Here is a 14,409-nt window from a genome sequence, read left to right as displayed (position 1 = left end):
CGAGATAAATATGTTGACATGCAACTTATAAATTGCATGTCGACATAAATATGTCGCATGTTTACATAAATAAGTTGCATGTCAACATATTTATCTTGCATGGCAACATAACTAAGTTGCATGCCAACATAAATAAGTTGCATGTCGACATAAACAAGTTGCATGTCGACATAAATAAGTTGCATGTCAACATAAATAAGTTGCATGTCGACATAACTAAGTTGCATGTCAACATATTTATCTTGCATGTAAACATAAATAAGTAGCATTTAGCATGTTGGATGTCACATGTGGGCGATATTTGAGATTTTTGAAGATTTTTTATAATACTTATTTGATTGCATGTCAACATAAATTATGTTGCATGTTGACATAACTATCTTGCATGTCAACATATTTATCTTGCATGTCGACATATTTGATAGAAAAATAACTTGCACAAAAGGGGCAGAAATATGCCAACATAAAATATGAATATTTACATTTGCAAATGTTTTTCTTTATACAACACTACTAAAAGCATGCGTTTTTATAACTGTATATTTACATTTGCATTTTTTTTCCTTTGTATAACACTACTAAAGGCAAGCATTTTTATAACTGTGTAAATACAGGTATGGGATCAAGAGGTCATAGATGTGCGTTTGGATAAAAGTTCGACGTAATTTCGCTGTGACGTCATAAAGGGTCGACGCGCGTTTAGTGGATTATAATTATACATGCCGTTTGGTTTGAAAAATTATGATTGAATGATTGTATACTGTTTAACGTCCCTCTCCAGATTATTTCACTGATATGGAGACGTCACCATTGCCGGAGAAGGGCTGCAAATTTAGGCCTATGCTCGGCACTTAGGGCCATTGAGCAGGGAGGGATCTTTATCGTGCCACACCTGCTGTGACACGTGGCCTCGGTTTATACGGTCTCATCCGAAGGACCGCCCCATTCAGTCGCCTTTTACGACAAGCAAGCAAGAGGGAATTGAGGACCTATTCTAACCCGGATCCCCACGGGGCTAAAGTATGAATAAGTCACAAATGTAAATATAAGTAATAAGGAATCATTTTTTGAGGTTTTATTGAGATGTAAAACGGGTTGGCACATTCGGGCTTTATGGGATTTGATCACGTGACGTCATAAAGGGTCGACGCGCGTTCAGGGGATTACATATAGGCCTACATGCCGTTGGGTTTGAAAAATGATGCATTTCACACGTTAAAAGTCACAATCAGGCAAATCTAAAGTATGAACAAGTCACAAATGTAAATATAAGTAATAAGGTATAATTTTTTGAGTTTTATTTGGATGTAAATCGGGCCGGCACATGATCATATCTTCCATAAAGCCCTCGGGCTTTATGGGATTTGATCACATGACCAATCTGTTTTACATCCAAATAAAACTCAAAAAATGATACCTTATTTCTTAAAATTTTATCCAAATATGTGTGGCAGTTAACGTTGACAGTTAGCGGTTGAAATTTGGCAGTAAGCAGCTTACAGTTGACAGTAAGCAGCTGACAGTTGGCACAGTAAGCAGCTGACAGTTGGCAGTAAGCAGAAAGTACATGTAGTTAGCAGTAACCAGTTAGCTGTCGTATATGGAATTCCATAATATATGGACTTTCAGGATGAACAAAATGTTTACTAAATGGGTCATTTTGTTAAATAAATTTATAAATAAAAATATATAAATAAAGATTTATAAGTTCAAGCCAAATTCGAAGTCCATGGTATATAAGTCCCTGCGCCTATATATATATTATATATAAGTCCCTGCGGAGACGTACCAGAAAAAAGATATGCGATAGATTTTTTAAGATTCGTTTCTCAATAAAAAATAAAATAAAATAATAATATAACGGTCATGTGCTGGGAGAAGCACAAGGGAAAATCAGAGAAATGTATTTATTCAGTTTAAAGTTTTATGAATTGATCACCTATAAAATGAGGGTTGTTCAGACATTTTTATTCGGGCCAGAAAAACAGAGAGAAAAACCATGTAGGAGAGACTGATAGACAAACAAAGGACAGACAGACGGATTGACAAATGCAGAGGAAACCTACATGTATAGTCCCCTTCGGTTTCACCAGTAGGGGACTACCGGTAATTAGTATCTTGTATTACCGATTAACGCAACGAAGGTGAACTTTGTGAAGTCCGTAATAATTGATGTTCGTATGGCGCTCCTGTTTTTATTCTCATTAAAAAAATTTGTCAGAAAATTAATATACATTAAATAAATAAATAGATAAGTAAATTTATATTACTGCCAACTGCCACACATATTTGAATAAATTTTATATTTGTATTGATATTTATATGAATCTTCACTAAAAAAAGGAAAAAGGCGCGGATCCAGTACATTTTTTTCCGAAGGTGGTCACCTGGGTAAAATGACCAATATGTTTTATCTTATGTAATATTCAAGATATGCGGTTGATAAAGTACATTGTTTATTTTTTTTAATTTTTTTTTCTTATTTGAAATAGGTTATAATTAAAAAAAAACTATTTGCTGCTTTAAATGTTTAAAGAAGCCCCCCCCCCCCCTCCCGGAGAAAACAAAACCTTTGAAGAAAGAATAATTATATAAAAAAAAATTGTCGTTTCGCAGAGAAAATGTTTTAAAAATAAATTTCTGTTTTCTACTATATTCTATTAGTTATATCTGTGTTATAATGTTTGACATACACAGATATTGGGGGGGGGGGGGGGGGAGGTATTTAAAATTTTTAAAGTCATACGTTAAATAATCTAAATGAACTACCGGTATAACTGACCTTGGACCCTCCACTTAGAAAACGCCGATCAAACATTTATATTTCTTTGTTAGTACAAATAAAATATGTTTTACATGCATAGATCTTAAGAGAGGGGTCCGGAAAATCCTTCTTAAATTTGTAAAGTTATTTAATGCACAAAATAAACCAACTAAAAGTTATTTAATGTATAAAATAAATCAACTAAAAGGGACCGTAGACCCCCCCCCCGCCAACCAAAAATGGAGATTCGTGTCAAGTTGGTTTGAAAAATGTCATACTCATGAAGGTTGACGCACAAGAATCCCCTCTCCCCAGCCGAAATAAATTTTCACAATAAGAAAGGACTTTACGTATTTTTTTCTTGTCAAATTTCTGGGTTGGATTTTTTTTACCAGAGTGACCCTCTTGGAAAAAATGTCATGTAGATCCGCGCCTTTCTTTTTTAATTTACATAAATATCAATATAAAAATAAAATTTATTCAAATATGTGTGACAGTTGGCAGTAAGCAGTCAGCAGTTGGTAGTAAGCAGTTGGCTGTCGTATATGGCATTCCATAATAAATAAATAAAAAGCCTTATAATTTTTTTTTCATTTTTTATTAATTTGTTTTAGCAGCTCTTATAGTGTGAAAAAAGTTCTCCACAGTACTAGAAAAGATTATATTCACGTCAAATTCCATGTTGTCGTTGCATTTAGATTTCTATGCCGTGCGTAAATCTATTAATATTATCCGTATTTCTGATTCTACTCATAGTTCAAACAAATTTGCGCAAAATACCCACGTAGAGAGAAAATCAAATTAACTGATTATATACAGAAAAATTATCATTTTCGCCCTTACTGTGGTTTTAACCGGGAGTTTGAGCATTTGCGTTACATTTTGTTTAATATCAGATTTCGTGAAGAGAGTTTGAATTTAACAGACTGCTGCAAAGTGTGAAGGAGAAATAAAGTACAGAGTCTTTCAACAAACATGTCCCGACTTTTTATTTCTGTATTTTTGCACAATAATAAATTATCTATAAAATTATAACTGTATTTTAGAGCCTATTTTCTTGCAATATCATTGTGAAATAAACAATACATGTATAAAGAAAACTCATTTCATTTTTCCATTGAAGTTTTTATTTCATTTTCAAACAGTAGTTTGCGCTCAGTTGTTCTTTACTTCAGAAATTGATCCATGAATTTTTTTATAAACTTAAGAAAACAAACAGAAAATCTCGTAAATCATCAATATTAGTGCCTAAAAATTTGGAAAAAAAAAACTACTCATGTGAAAACCATTTTTCTATAGGAAACATTTCTTTCAATGTCAAAAATTTGTTATAAAGGACCTCAAAGACAAAATGAGGATCGTGACTGATAATATTGTGGCTTTTTAGAACACATAAAAATAATGTTAAACTGAAAACTGCTGCTGATGTTTCAAACTTCAAAAACTTAATTAAAAAAAATAATTGATTCTGAATTACTTCAACTTTCATATACATGTATTGATAGATTTATTTCCTTATGTGGATTTAATATTTAAAAAAAAAATTCGTTGATATGGTCAAACTTTATATTGAAACCGCAAAGTAGGGACATGTTCGTTGAAAAACCCTGTATTTGTAAAATATATTTTTTGCTTTTTTACCTATATGCAAATTTGCGCCGAAATACATTCATTAAAAAAATTGAAATATACGAGGGTTGTCCAATAAACGCGAAACTATCAGATTATTTCAAATACTATTCAACCAAAACTAAAATTTTTTTGCATATTATGCATATACAAACCTCACTACAAGTTATTATTCATATAATATTTAAAAATACTAGTATATAGGATTAAAATAGATTTATTGGTCATTATAGGATCGAGAGTTACTTACACGACAAGTCAATTATTAAAAAGAATATAGAAGGGCATTTCAAATATAGTTTTTAAATTGCATAATAAATGTCAATTGAGGATGTGATTGAATAATGTGACACAAAATATCATTTACCATTATCCTTTGGTAACACTTATATTTGAGATATATAACCTGGTAACTAAAAGAAAACTAGAGTAACTGTTAGCAATGAGCTAACTAAATGATATCCCCCGCCTTCCATATGTACATGTATAAAATGGCAGTGTCCATTTTTTTTTTTTGCTATTGGGAAATCCCAAATACATGTATGTGTCGGATCGAAAAGTAAAATAGGAGGTGCATAATGGCAATGAGTAATAAAGATTCTGTAAAAGATTCATTAAATTTCATTCAGTAGTAAGAGAGTGGTATGAGGAGTTGCGTATAAGAGATGGGTACCCCAACGCGCAACAGGCAGACGGACATCTAGACGAACGGACTGAAATACCAATTACTATATAAGAGATGGGTACCCCAAATTGTAACAGACAGACGAACAGACAGACGTACAGTCAGCTGGACAGAAAAACCGATTACTATATACCCTCCTGCTTTTTCAAGCAGGGGGTATTACTAGAGGTACTGTGAGTAATAGCTCACTAATTGATACCCCTGCCTCCCATATGGTATTTATGACAAAGTCCCTGTTTTGCTCATGGAGACCCGTAATAAGCATCAGATCAAACAGTAAAATAGGAGGTGCACAATGGCATTATGTAATAAAGAATCTGTGAAAGCATCAGTGGAATAGGAGGAAATGCGGATAAGAGATGGATACCCTTCATTATTATAGACAAAAAATGACAGAATTAAAGGTTTGCTTTAAAAAACCGAAAATATGTTTCCAATATGGACACTGTCATCATTTTCATATGGGTGGCGGGGTATCATCTCATTTTTTGAGCTCATATGCATTGCTCACAGTGCCTCTTGTTGAATCACAAACTATTGGTATATCGGGATATCTCATCAAGTGGCTTCTAAGTCTCATAAAAAAGGTTCGCTACTATCAAAATCTGATTTATTTACAGGTATACTACAGGGCTAGCTCTATTTGGACACTTTTAGTACACTGTAGTATTATATCCCCTGCTTGAAAAGCAGGAGGTAATATAGTGATCAGGATGTCCGTCAGTCAGTTACGCTTTGGGGTATCCATCTCTTATCCGTTACTCCGTTCATACCATTGAAAACTATCACAAAAGTTTTATTACATATTTCCATAATTGATTGTACACACCTTAATTTACTTTTTGATCTGACTTATATCTTGGGTTTCCCAAAACATGGACACTGTCATTATATTCGTATGGGAGGTTGGGGGTATCATTTAGTGAGTTCATTGCTAACAGTTTTCTAGTATCTGAGATATGTAATTGATGTTTCTAATTAGAAAGTCCATGTGTAGATCATTCGCTTTAACAATGTTTACACAATACACTTGAAAAGATGCTAAACTAGAATTTATATATATTTATACCAAAGCTTGATAAGCGGGAGGTTGTATAATAGTAATTAGGATGTCCGTCGATCCGTCCGTATGTCCGTATGTTACGCTTTAAGGGTACCAATCTCTTATCCAAAACTTCTTTCATACCACTGAATTAAATTTGATGAGACTTTCACATAATCTTTATTACATATTGCGACTGTGTACCTCGTATTTTACTTTTTGATCCGACGCACATTTTTGGGTTTAATTCCTATAGCAAAACATTGGACACTTCCACATTACATGTATATGCACATGGGATGCCGGGGGGGGGGTATCACTTGGTGAGATAATCTTAAATACAAAGTCTATAAAATATATTATATGCCCAAATTATTCTTTAAAGGGGATAAGGTGAATTATTTTCCAGCCCATAGACATAAGGGGTTATTATTGTCACAGAATCTTGGCTGGTCTGCATATATTGACGGTATATTGTCAACAATGTTTATAAAAAAGAAATTGGTTTTTGAATAATTGAGTAGAAATAACCTTCAAAATTGAACACTACATTGAATACGCTCTTATTGTATGTGGTGGTTGCTCGGATCATGATTTTGAAAAGCTTGAAAATTTACAGCTAGCTGTGGCTGGACCTATTTTTGCATCTAACAGAAAACTAGCAGACTTGCAAAAAAAAGCTACTATACCCAAAAGTCACGACGGGACCGTTCGATCCTGAATATTTGAATGTTTTTGAACCGAACAATCAGGAACGGTTATCGAAATACTTGTAATTATCGCAATAATGAGCAGTTTATTATTCCATGATGTAGATTAGAACGACTGTATAGTATTCATTATAGGTCATTTGTGAAAAGATGCTTTGAAACAGTAAAGCGTATGTACAGTGTATTAAAGTAAGAAACAAGAGAATCATTTTGATTATTTTACCCCCGTAGAAAACCGGGAAGGTATATGGTAATCGGTATGTCCGTTCGTCTGTCTGTACGTCCGTCCGACTGTCTGTTTGAGGTACCCATCAATTATCCGAATCTCCTATTATATCAATGAGTGAAAAATGAAACTTTCACAATTTTATTTTTACATATTGCCATTGTGCAACTCCTATTCAACTTTTTGATCTGACACTTATTTTGGGTGTCACATATAAAATAAGTACATCCCCATTATATTCATATCGGAGGCGGGGGGTGGGGGGTCATTAAATGAGCATATTGCTCAATATACCTCTAGTTTTCTTTAAAAAATCAAAGTCAATTGTCCATATCCAAAGGTAAAGTTTTGTCACAATTTATTGACTTGTGATATACGAAAGCCCTTGTACTAACGGTTTAAAAGTTATGGTTTTTAAAAGTGGGCCAAACTATAAGGTCAAGATCAAAATCTCAACTTTTTTTTTACTTAATGAATGTCTTGCCACAGTAAATACTCATGTGAAGTATGACAATCCTTGCACCAACGATTCAAAAGTTATGATTATGGTTAAAGTCTAATTCGGAAATTTTTGATAAACATTGGTCAAACTCAAGGTCAAGGTCATGAGGTACCAAAAAATTCTTATGAAAAGGAATACACCCCTCAAGAACGAAAGTCAAATCCCCGTCAACTTAAAAGTTATGAACATGGTTAAAGTTATTTTGTGGACAAGCCGACAGGTTGTCAGATGGACAGGATTAAATATATACTAGTATACCCCAGTCCAGAATCTTTGATAATGAAGAAAAAAAAAATAACCAAAAACAAAATGTGTTTGTGAAACGCTGATGCCCCCGTATGGCAACATAGCAATGATTAAACTTTTCTTAATGCAAATTTAATTAATTTATACTAAAAGTAGGGTATTCTCACTGGAAAAAATGTGAAATTTAAAAAAAGGCCAATGTTAATTTTTTTGTTTTAGATAATAAGGAAATCTCCAAGGTCAAGTTCAAAAGGGTAAGGTAATTGGCATCCAAAGAAAAGTCTTGCCACATTGAAAACTTATGTAGATATGGAAGCCCTAGCCCTAACCGTTCAGAAGTTATGACCAAGGTTAAAATCTTTTAAAAGTAAAACAAATTCTAAGGTAATCTTACAAGGATTACATATGTGAAGAATGAAAGTCCTATCTCTTAGCGTTCAAAAGTTAAGGCCAATGTTAAAGTACAGAAAAGTACAGAAATCTACAAGGTCAAGGTCAAAGGGTTTAGGTTGTTTGTATCCAATGAAGGTCTTTTAACAAAGAATACATATGTGAAGAATAAATGTCCTGGTATCCACTGTTCAAAAGAAATGGCCAAAGTAAAAGTTTTAAAATTTTTACGTAAAAGTCGGTCAAATTCTAAGGTCAAGGTCAAAAGGTCAAATTGGTGGTACCCAGAGAAAGGACTCATCACAAGGAATACACATGTAAAATGTGAAAGTCGTGGCAACATTAAATCAAAAGTTATTGGCAATGTTAAAATTTGCGGACAAACAGACAAACAGCTAGACAGACCAACGGACAGACACAACAAAAACTATATACTCCGAAACTTCGTTTACGGGGGCATAAAAATTGTGGCCCCCTTCGATCCGCCAATATATCCTGGATGCTAACTAGCTGGTTTATCTCAAGGTTTGCTGACCTATATTCCCTGTGCATATTGTCCTAGCTGAATAATATCACGCTTTCGAAATCAAGGTCGTCTGTACAGGAAGTTACAGCAAGTACAAAGAAATTTAACAAAGATTGGATTTTAAAAGAGGGGGTAGCTAGGCTAGTCATTATATGAAAAAAATGTTTCTTAAGTTTTTTATACGTATGAAAGCCCATTACATTTTTTAAGTCAAATATTTATTTTTTCTCGGCATTTTTATCATAGAATAATTCTAATACAATGTGTTATAATTAAATGCGATCTTAAGTTTTAGCAAGACCTGCAGTGAGCCTCTCGTTTACAACCTTTTGAATGCCAGACTCAGATTTTTTTGTTTCAATCTGCGTCGAGAAAAACCAGATTTCTTTAACCTACATTGCCTTGCTTTTTAACAAATTCGTCTGCATAGGAATGCGGTATCGCTGTATCAATTTACAAATTGTACAGAAAATCTGAAATCCAAGTTAACCACAAGCTATAACTTGCGAAGTTTTGCAGATCCCCCCCCTTCTTCTCGTAAAATATGAATAACGATGAAGAGTAGTTATTTGAGTTTCAATAAAAAAAGATTGTATTTAAGAGTGAATTATTATAATTTATATATATTTTCTAGATTGAGATTTGAAAGAAAATGGTATTCCAAATACAAATCCAAATACATAAATATTTTTTGCACAAATTAAGACAATTACTGTAATTGGTAAAGACATACAAAAAATAATGTAGCAAATAATGCAGTGTACTCATCAGATATTAAATACATTTAAATAATTACAACGTGCAATCATATACTTACTTATAGCTAAACATTTTTATCTAATATCACATATTTGACATAAAAATTAAAGATGAAATTTTAAGAGCTCTGTTACAACTGGTTTAAATTTCATAAATGATTTCTTAAAAACTTATGTCATTATTATGGATATGGATATTATTATGGATTATTGGTGGAAATTAGGGAAAGTAGCTAGATAATTTTGTTTTGAATATAATATAAAATCTCGATTAAAGACACAATTGCCCCGTTTTAATTTATAAATATTATGAAGTATCTTGATTTTCCAATCATGGAAACGCACAACTCCACATTAATTGTCACATGCAAATGTGTATATTGATTATTACATGTATTCGGACATCACCTGTCTCAAGTCTGTATAGTTTGTGGATTTCAAAATTAATAGAACATATCAATGAATAATAATTGAGAAGAGATGGGAGAAATTGGTAGATATAAAGTGATTTGGACATGTATTTTTAAAATATTATAAGAGTGATTTACCTGAAATTAATTATTCGAGAAAAACTATAACTTTGGCTTTTGATTTCCAGGGAAATATTTACTCAAGCTTTGTTACATTTAATTATTCTACATGTATAAGAAATACTCTTAGTTTATAAGTCGTACGAACGAGATACTAAGTCGAACCTACGACATAATAAGTCGTACGTACAACATAACAGGTCGTACGTACGACATAATAAGTCGTACGAACGAGATACTAAGTCGTACGTACGACATAATAAGTCGTACGTACGACATAACAAGTCGTATGAACGAGATAATATGTCATATGTACGACATACTAAGTCGTACGTACGACATAATGAGTCGTACGAACGAATTACTAAGTCGCACGTACGACATGATAAGTCGTACGGACGAGATACTAAGTCGTACGTACGGCATTCTAAGTAGTATGTACGACAAAATATGTCGAACGAACGAGAGACTAAGTCGTACGTACGACATGATAAGTCGTACGGACGACATGATAAGTCGTACGAACGAGATACTAAGTCAAACGTACGGCATTCTAAGTAGTATGTACGACAAAATAAGTCGAACGAACGAGAGACTAAGTCGTACGTACGAGATACTAAGTTGTACGAACGAGATAAAATTAACCCTATGTAGTCATGCATACAAGATAATATGCTACTTATACGATATAATATGTAGTTATTCGGTTTTCTTAAGTTTATAATATTATGAATAGACGGGTGTTCCAATAGTTGTGCTTTTGATTGCTAAATCGGAAGAACATAAATTTCATATACATTATTTGTGTAGCTTCAATTAATTTTACTTTACAGTTTTAAAAAAAAGTCAATTTTACATGTTGACTTAGAAGTCCAATCCAAAGCAGCCCCCGACCATCCTTCAAAGAATGTGATATTTTAATAGGTTTTTACCGAAGGAATATTATAAATAAAGCTTTTTAGGGGGTACCGATGAGGATGAAAAGTACAAAAATCACAAAAATGAAAAATATTTCTTGAATTATATGGTTTATATCTATATTTTATGTCCTTTTAATTAAACATTTTTACAGTGGCCTGGTACAATTCACCTGGTGGCACACGTTTACTTCTACAAAAACAGGCTTATACATTATAAGTAGTATGTACGACAAAATAAGTCGAACGAACGAGAGACTAAGTCGTACACACGAAATACTAAGTTTTACGAACGAGATAAGAAGTCTATTATATAGACATTATAAGTCGTACGTACGAGATACTAAGTCGTACGAACGAGATACTAAGTCGTACCTACGACATAATAAGTCATACGTACGAAATAACAAGTCGTATGTACGACATAATAAGTCGTAGGAACGAGATACTAAGTCGTACGTACGACATAATAAGTCGTATGAACGAGATATTAAGTCGTACGTACGACATAATAAGTCGTATGAACGACATAATGAGTCGTACGAACGAGTCACTGAGTCGTACATACGACATAATGAGTCGTACGAACGAGATACTAAGTCGTACGTACGACATGATAAGTCGTACGGACGAGATACTAAGTCGAACGAACGAGAGACTAAGTCATACGTACGAGATACTAAGTTGTACGAACGAGATAAGATTAAACCTTTGTAGTCATGCATACAAGATAATATGCTAATTATACGATAAATTTCATATACATAATTTATGTAACTACAATTTATTTTACTTTACAGTTTTAAAAAAGTCAATGTTACATGTTGACTTAGAAGTCCAATCCAAAGCAGCCCCCGTCCATCCTTCAAAGAATCTGATATTTTGATAGGTTTTTACCGAAGGAATATTATAAATAAAGCTTTTCAGGGGGTACCGATGAGGATGAAAAGTACAAAAATCTCGAAAATGAAAAATATTTCTTGAATTATATGGTTTATATCTATATTTTATGTCCTTTTAATTCAACATTTTTACAGTGGCACACGTTTACTTCTCTAAAAACAGGCTTGTGAATGTCAGTTCATTTTCCTCTATAAATGATTTCTTTTTTTTATGTCCAGGACGTCACCGATGCCGGTGAAGGGCTTCAAATTTAGACCTGTACTCGGCACTCAGAGCCTTAGGTATAACGCGGCGCCGCGATCGATAATCGAACCAGGGCCTCCCAATCATGTCTTAAATCTTGACGATGATTATTAATAAACTTTGGGGTCTGTTTATTGATAGGTAAGACCCCTTTCATTAAATTGCCAGCTCCCATAGCAAACCAATTCAATAAGGCTTTACGCCCTAATTCGTTGAAATGGGCTCGCTTCGCGTGATCTCGTTCCCGCTGTAAACGTCATTAGGTTCTCACTAATTTACTCTTGACTGATAGAGCCATGATGAGATGGAAATGAACAATGACCCAGAAGAGTGTGAAACACTTTTATTTATACTCTTGAGGCATGTATGCAGTCAACAATTCAAACATTCGACTTCTCAATCGGTATTGGTCTGGGGTCTGGGGACGAGAAGATATCCGTGAGGTACCTGGGTGGCATCTTGATAAGCACACATCAAATGAGGCAAAGCTAGCTGACGACTCAACACACTGATCTGAGATTTGTCTCTGGGATTTTTGAATAAAACTAAATAATGAGCATTCAAACTAATGATGCGATGAGAGACAGCTCGATCAAATAAATTGTGAGTGATATAAATCACACTGGTATTCCGGTGATGCGCTTTACGGGTAAACCAATCCATAATAGATTCGATGGCTTTTCCTCCCATCATGTCATCAAAAATGAGTAAATTGGTCTTACTCAAATTGCCTACTAATTTCTCGTCGTCTTCTGGAATATTTCGGATGAAAGATACTTCATCTTTTAAAGAAGTGTAAGCGGGTTGCCATTCCCGATAACACCAGACGATCTTTTCGGGCATGGGGGTGATCCAGTCTCTATTGTTCACTAATGTCTTGACGAATTCTGTTTTGCCCGATTTCGAGGGTCCAGCAACCACCATGGTAAACTCGTGTTTCAATTGAAAAGAAGGGAGGGGTGTCTCCTCGGAATACATCTTGAGCAATGAAGGAAAAGTTGAGTTCAGGGTCTTATTTATAGTTAACACAGAAATAGGCGTTTGGACTGTTGAATCTCACCTCGACAGATGGGGCAAAACTGAAAGGAAGGAGCACACAAAGCACAGCAGCCTACGTGTCCGCAAGGTATAAAAACGATTTGTAATTCCTCGTCCAAACAAATGTGACATTTTCGTCGAGCCTGGACCTCTGGTTCTGGCTTCAGTAGAGGCTTAATCTCAGGTAAAGGTTTATATCCCTGTTTATCTAAACACGTAAAAAACACATTCATCACCCATCTTCGTCCCTTATACAGATTGATGTAAAGACAATTGGGGTTCCAATAAGCATGTTCTACACAAGGATCGTCCTCGGGATCCCAATTACTAAAAATCATTCCACAATGAAAACAGGTAGCGTTATCTTTCACTCCCATGTAGTAAAGCCCGGCTCGAGCTAGGTCTGGTATTTTTCCTAAGAGAGGTTCTGGCCATCCCTGCTCAAAAGTAGCTTCTCTCTTTGAAAGCCGAGCATACTGGGGATAACGCATGGGTTCTGGCAATTTCTCAGTCATGACTGAACTTTTGATTTGTACTTCTCCCCTTTTTATAGAGAATAGGAAGAAGAAAAACAAGAAATAAAACAACAATTCAATTTTTTTAATTTAAAAAGTAAAACATATCAACATATCAATAACCATAAGGTAAAGTTTTATAAGAGGGTAACAGTTGTCTCTTATCATATACAATTCTACACTTTTTCTCTAATGGTTTACTCTCGACCTCATGATCACGAGTCCTCTGGATTTTGTCGGGATAAGGGACTGTCACTTCTTCTATTTCTCCTTTGAGCATTTTTTTCTAAAGTCTCTAGGCACACGATCTGGGAGGTTTGATGGTTGAGAGTGATTCCTTTGATTTTATGAACCTTGGTTCCTTTGGCCGTCCGGTAACCATAATTTTTAGGACCTGAGCTGCCGACATGAATTTGATGATGTGATCTAATTCGTCGTTCCATTCTCCTAAACTATTACCCAAGGTAGGATTAAAGGCTCCTTCCCCATGTTGGTAAATGATACAGTCCGTATCGAAATAAAGGACCCGATCTCCTAAAGGATGTAAAGTCTCGTAGAGGTGTAAGCGGGCATGTGCGATGGTAAAACAAGCCAGGATCATGTTTCAAAAGGGACATTCTTCAACGAATTCCTGTTTGTCTTGATAATTCACTAGCATCTTATCTTCACCGGTGTTCTCTTTATTGTCTAAGAGTTGCATGCCCTTGATGTCGAGAGTTGAATCCTGTAAGAGTTGCTGTAATTCCTCTTCTTCGTCCAAGTACATGTATCTGGTTTTTGGTAAT

At 34.4% G+C, this 14,409-nt stretch overlaps 1 protein-coding gene across 1 annotated transcript; it reads right to left on the bottom strand.

Moving 5' to 3' along the window:
• Positions 1 to 13,093: 13,093 nt before the first annotated feature.
• LOC134230512 (death-associated inhibitor of apoptosis 2-like) lies at positions 13,094 to 13,624 on the bottom strand. The gene has a single exon (XM_062712349.1). The coding sequence runs from the start codon at positions 13,622 to 13,624 to the stop codon at positions 13,094 to 13,096; it is 531 nt and encodes a 176-aa protein (XP_062568333.1).
• Positions 13,625 to 14,409: the final 785 nt, after the last annotated feature.

The sequence above is a fragment of the Saccostrea cucullata genome, unplaced genomic scaffold (genome assembly GCF_032062105.1).
Source record: "Saccostrea cucullata isolate Sc308-1 unplaced genomic scaffold, CSIRO_AGI_Scuc_v1 ctg1655, whole genome shotgun sequence".
Taxonomy (NCBI): Eukaryota; Metazoa; Mollusca; class Bivalvia; order Ostreida; family Ostreidae; genus Saccostrea; species Saccostrea cuccullata.
Note: the sequence above shows the minus strand (reverse complement) of the source record. Positions and strands in the feature narration are given on the sequence as shown.

What these genes read in the sequence shown, in the direction of transcription:
- LOC134230512 (XM_062712349.1), bottom strand. Translation starts at nt 13,624, where the DNA reads ATGACTGAGAAATTGCCAGAACCCATGCGTTATCCCCAGTATGCTCGG.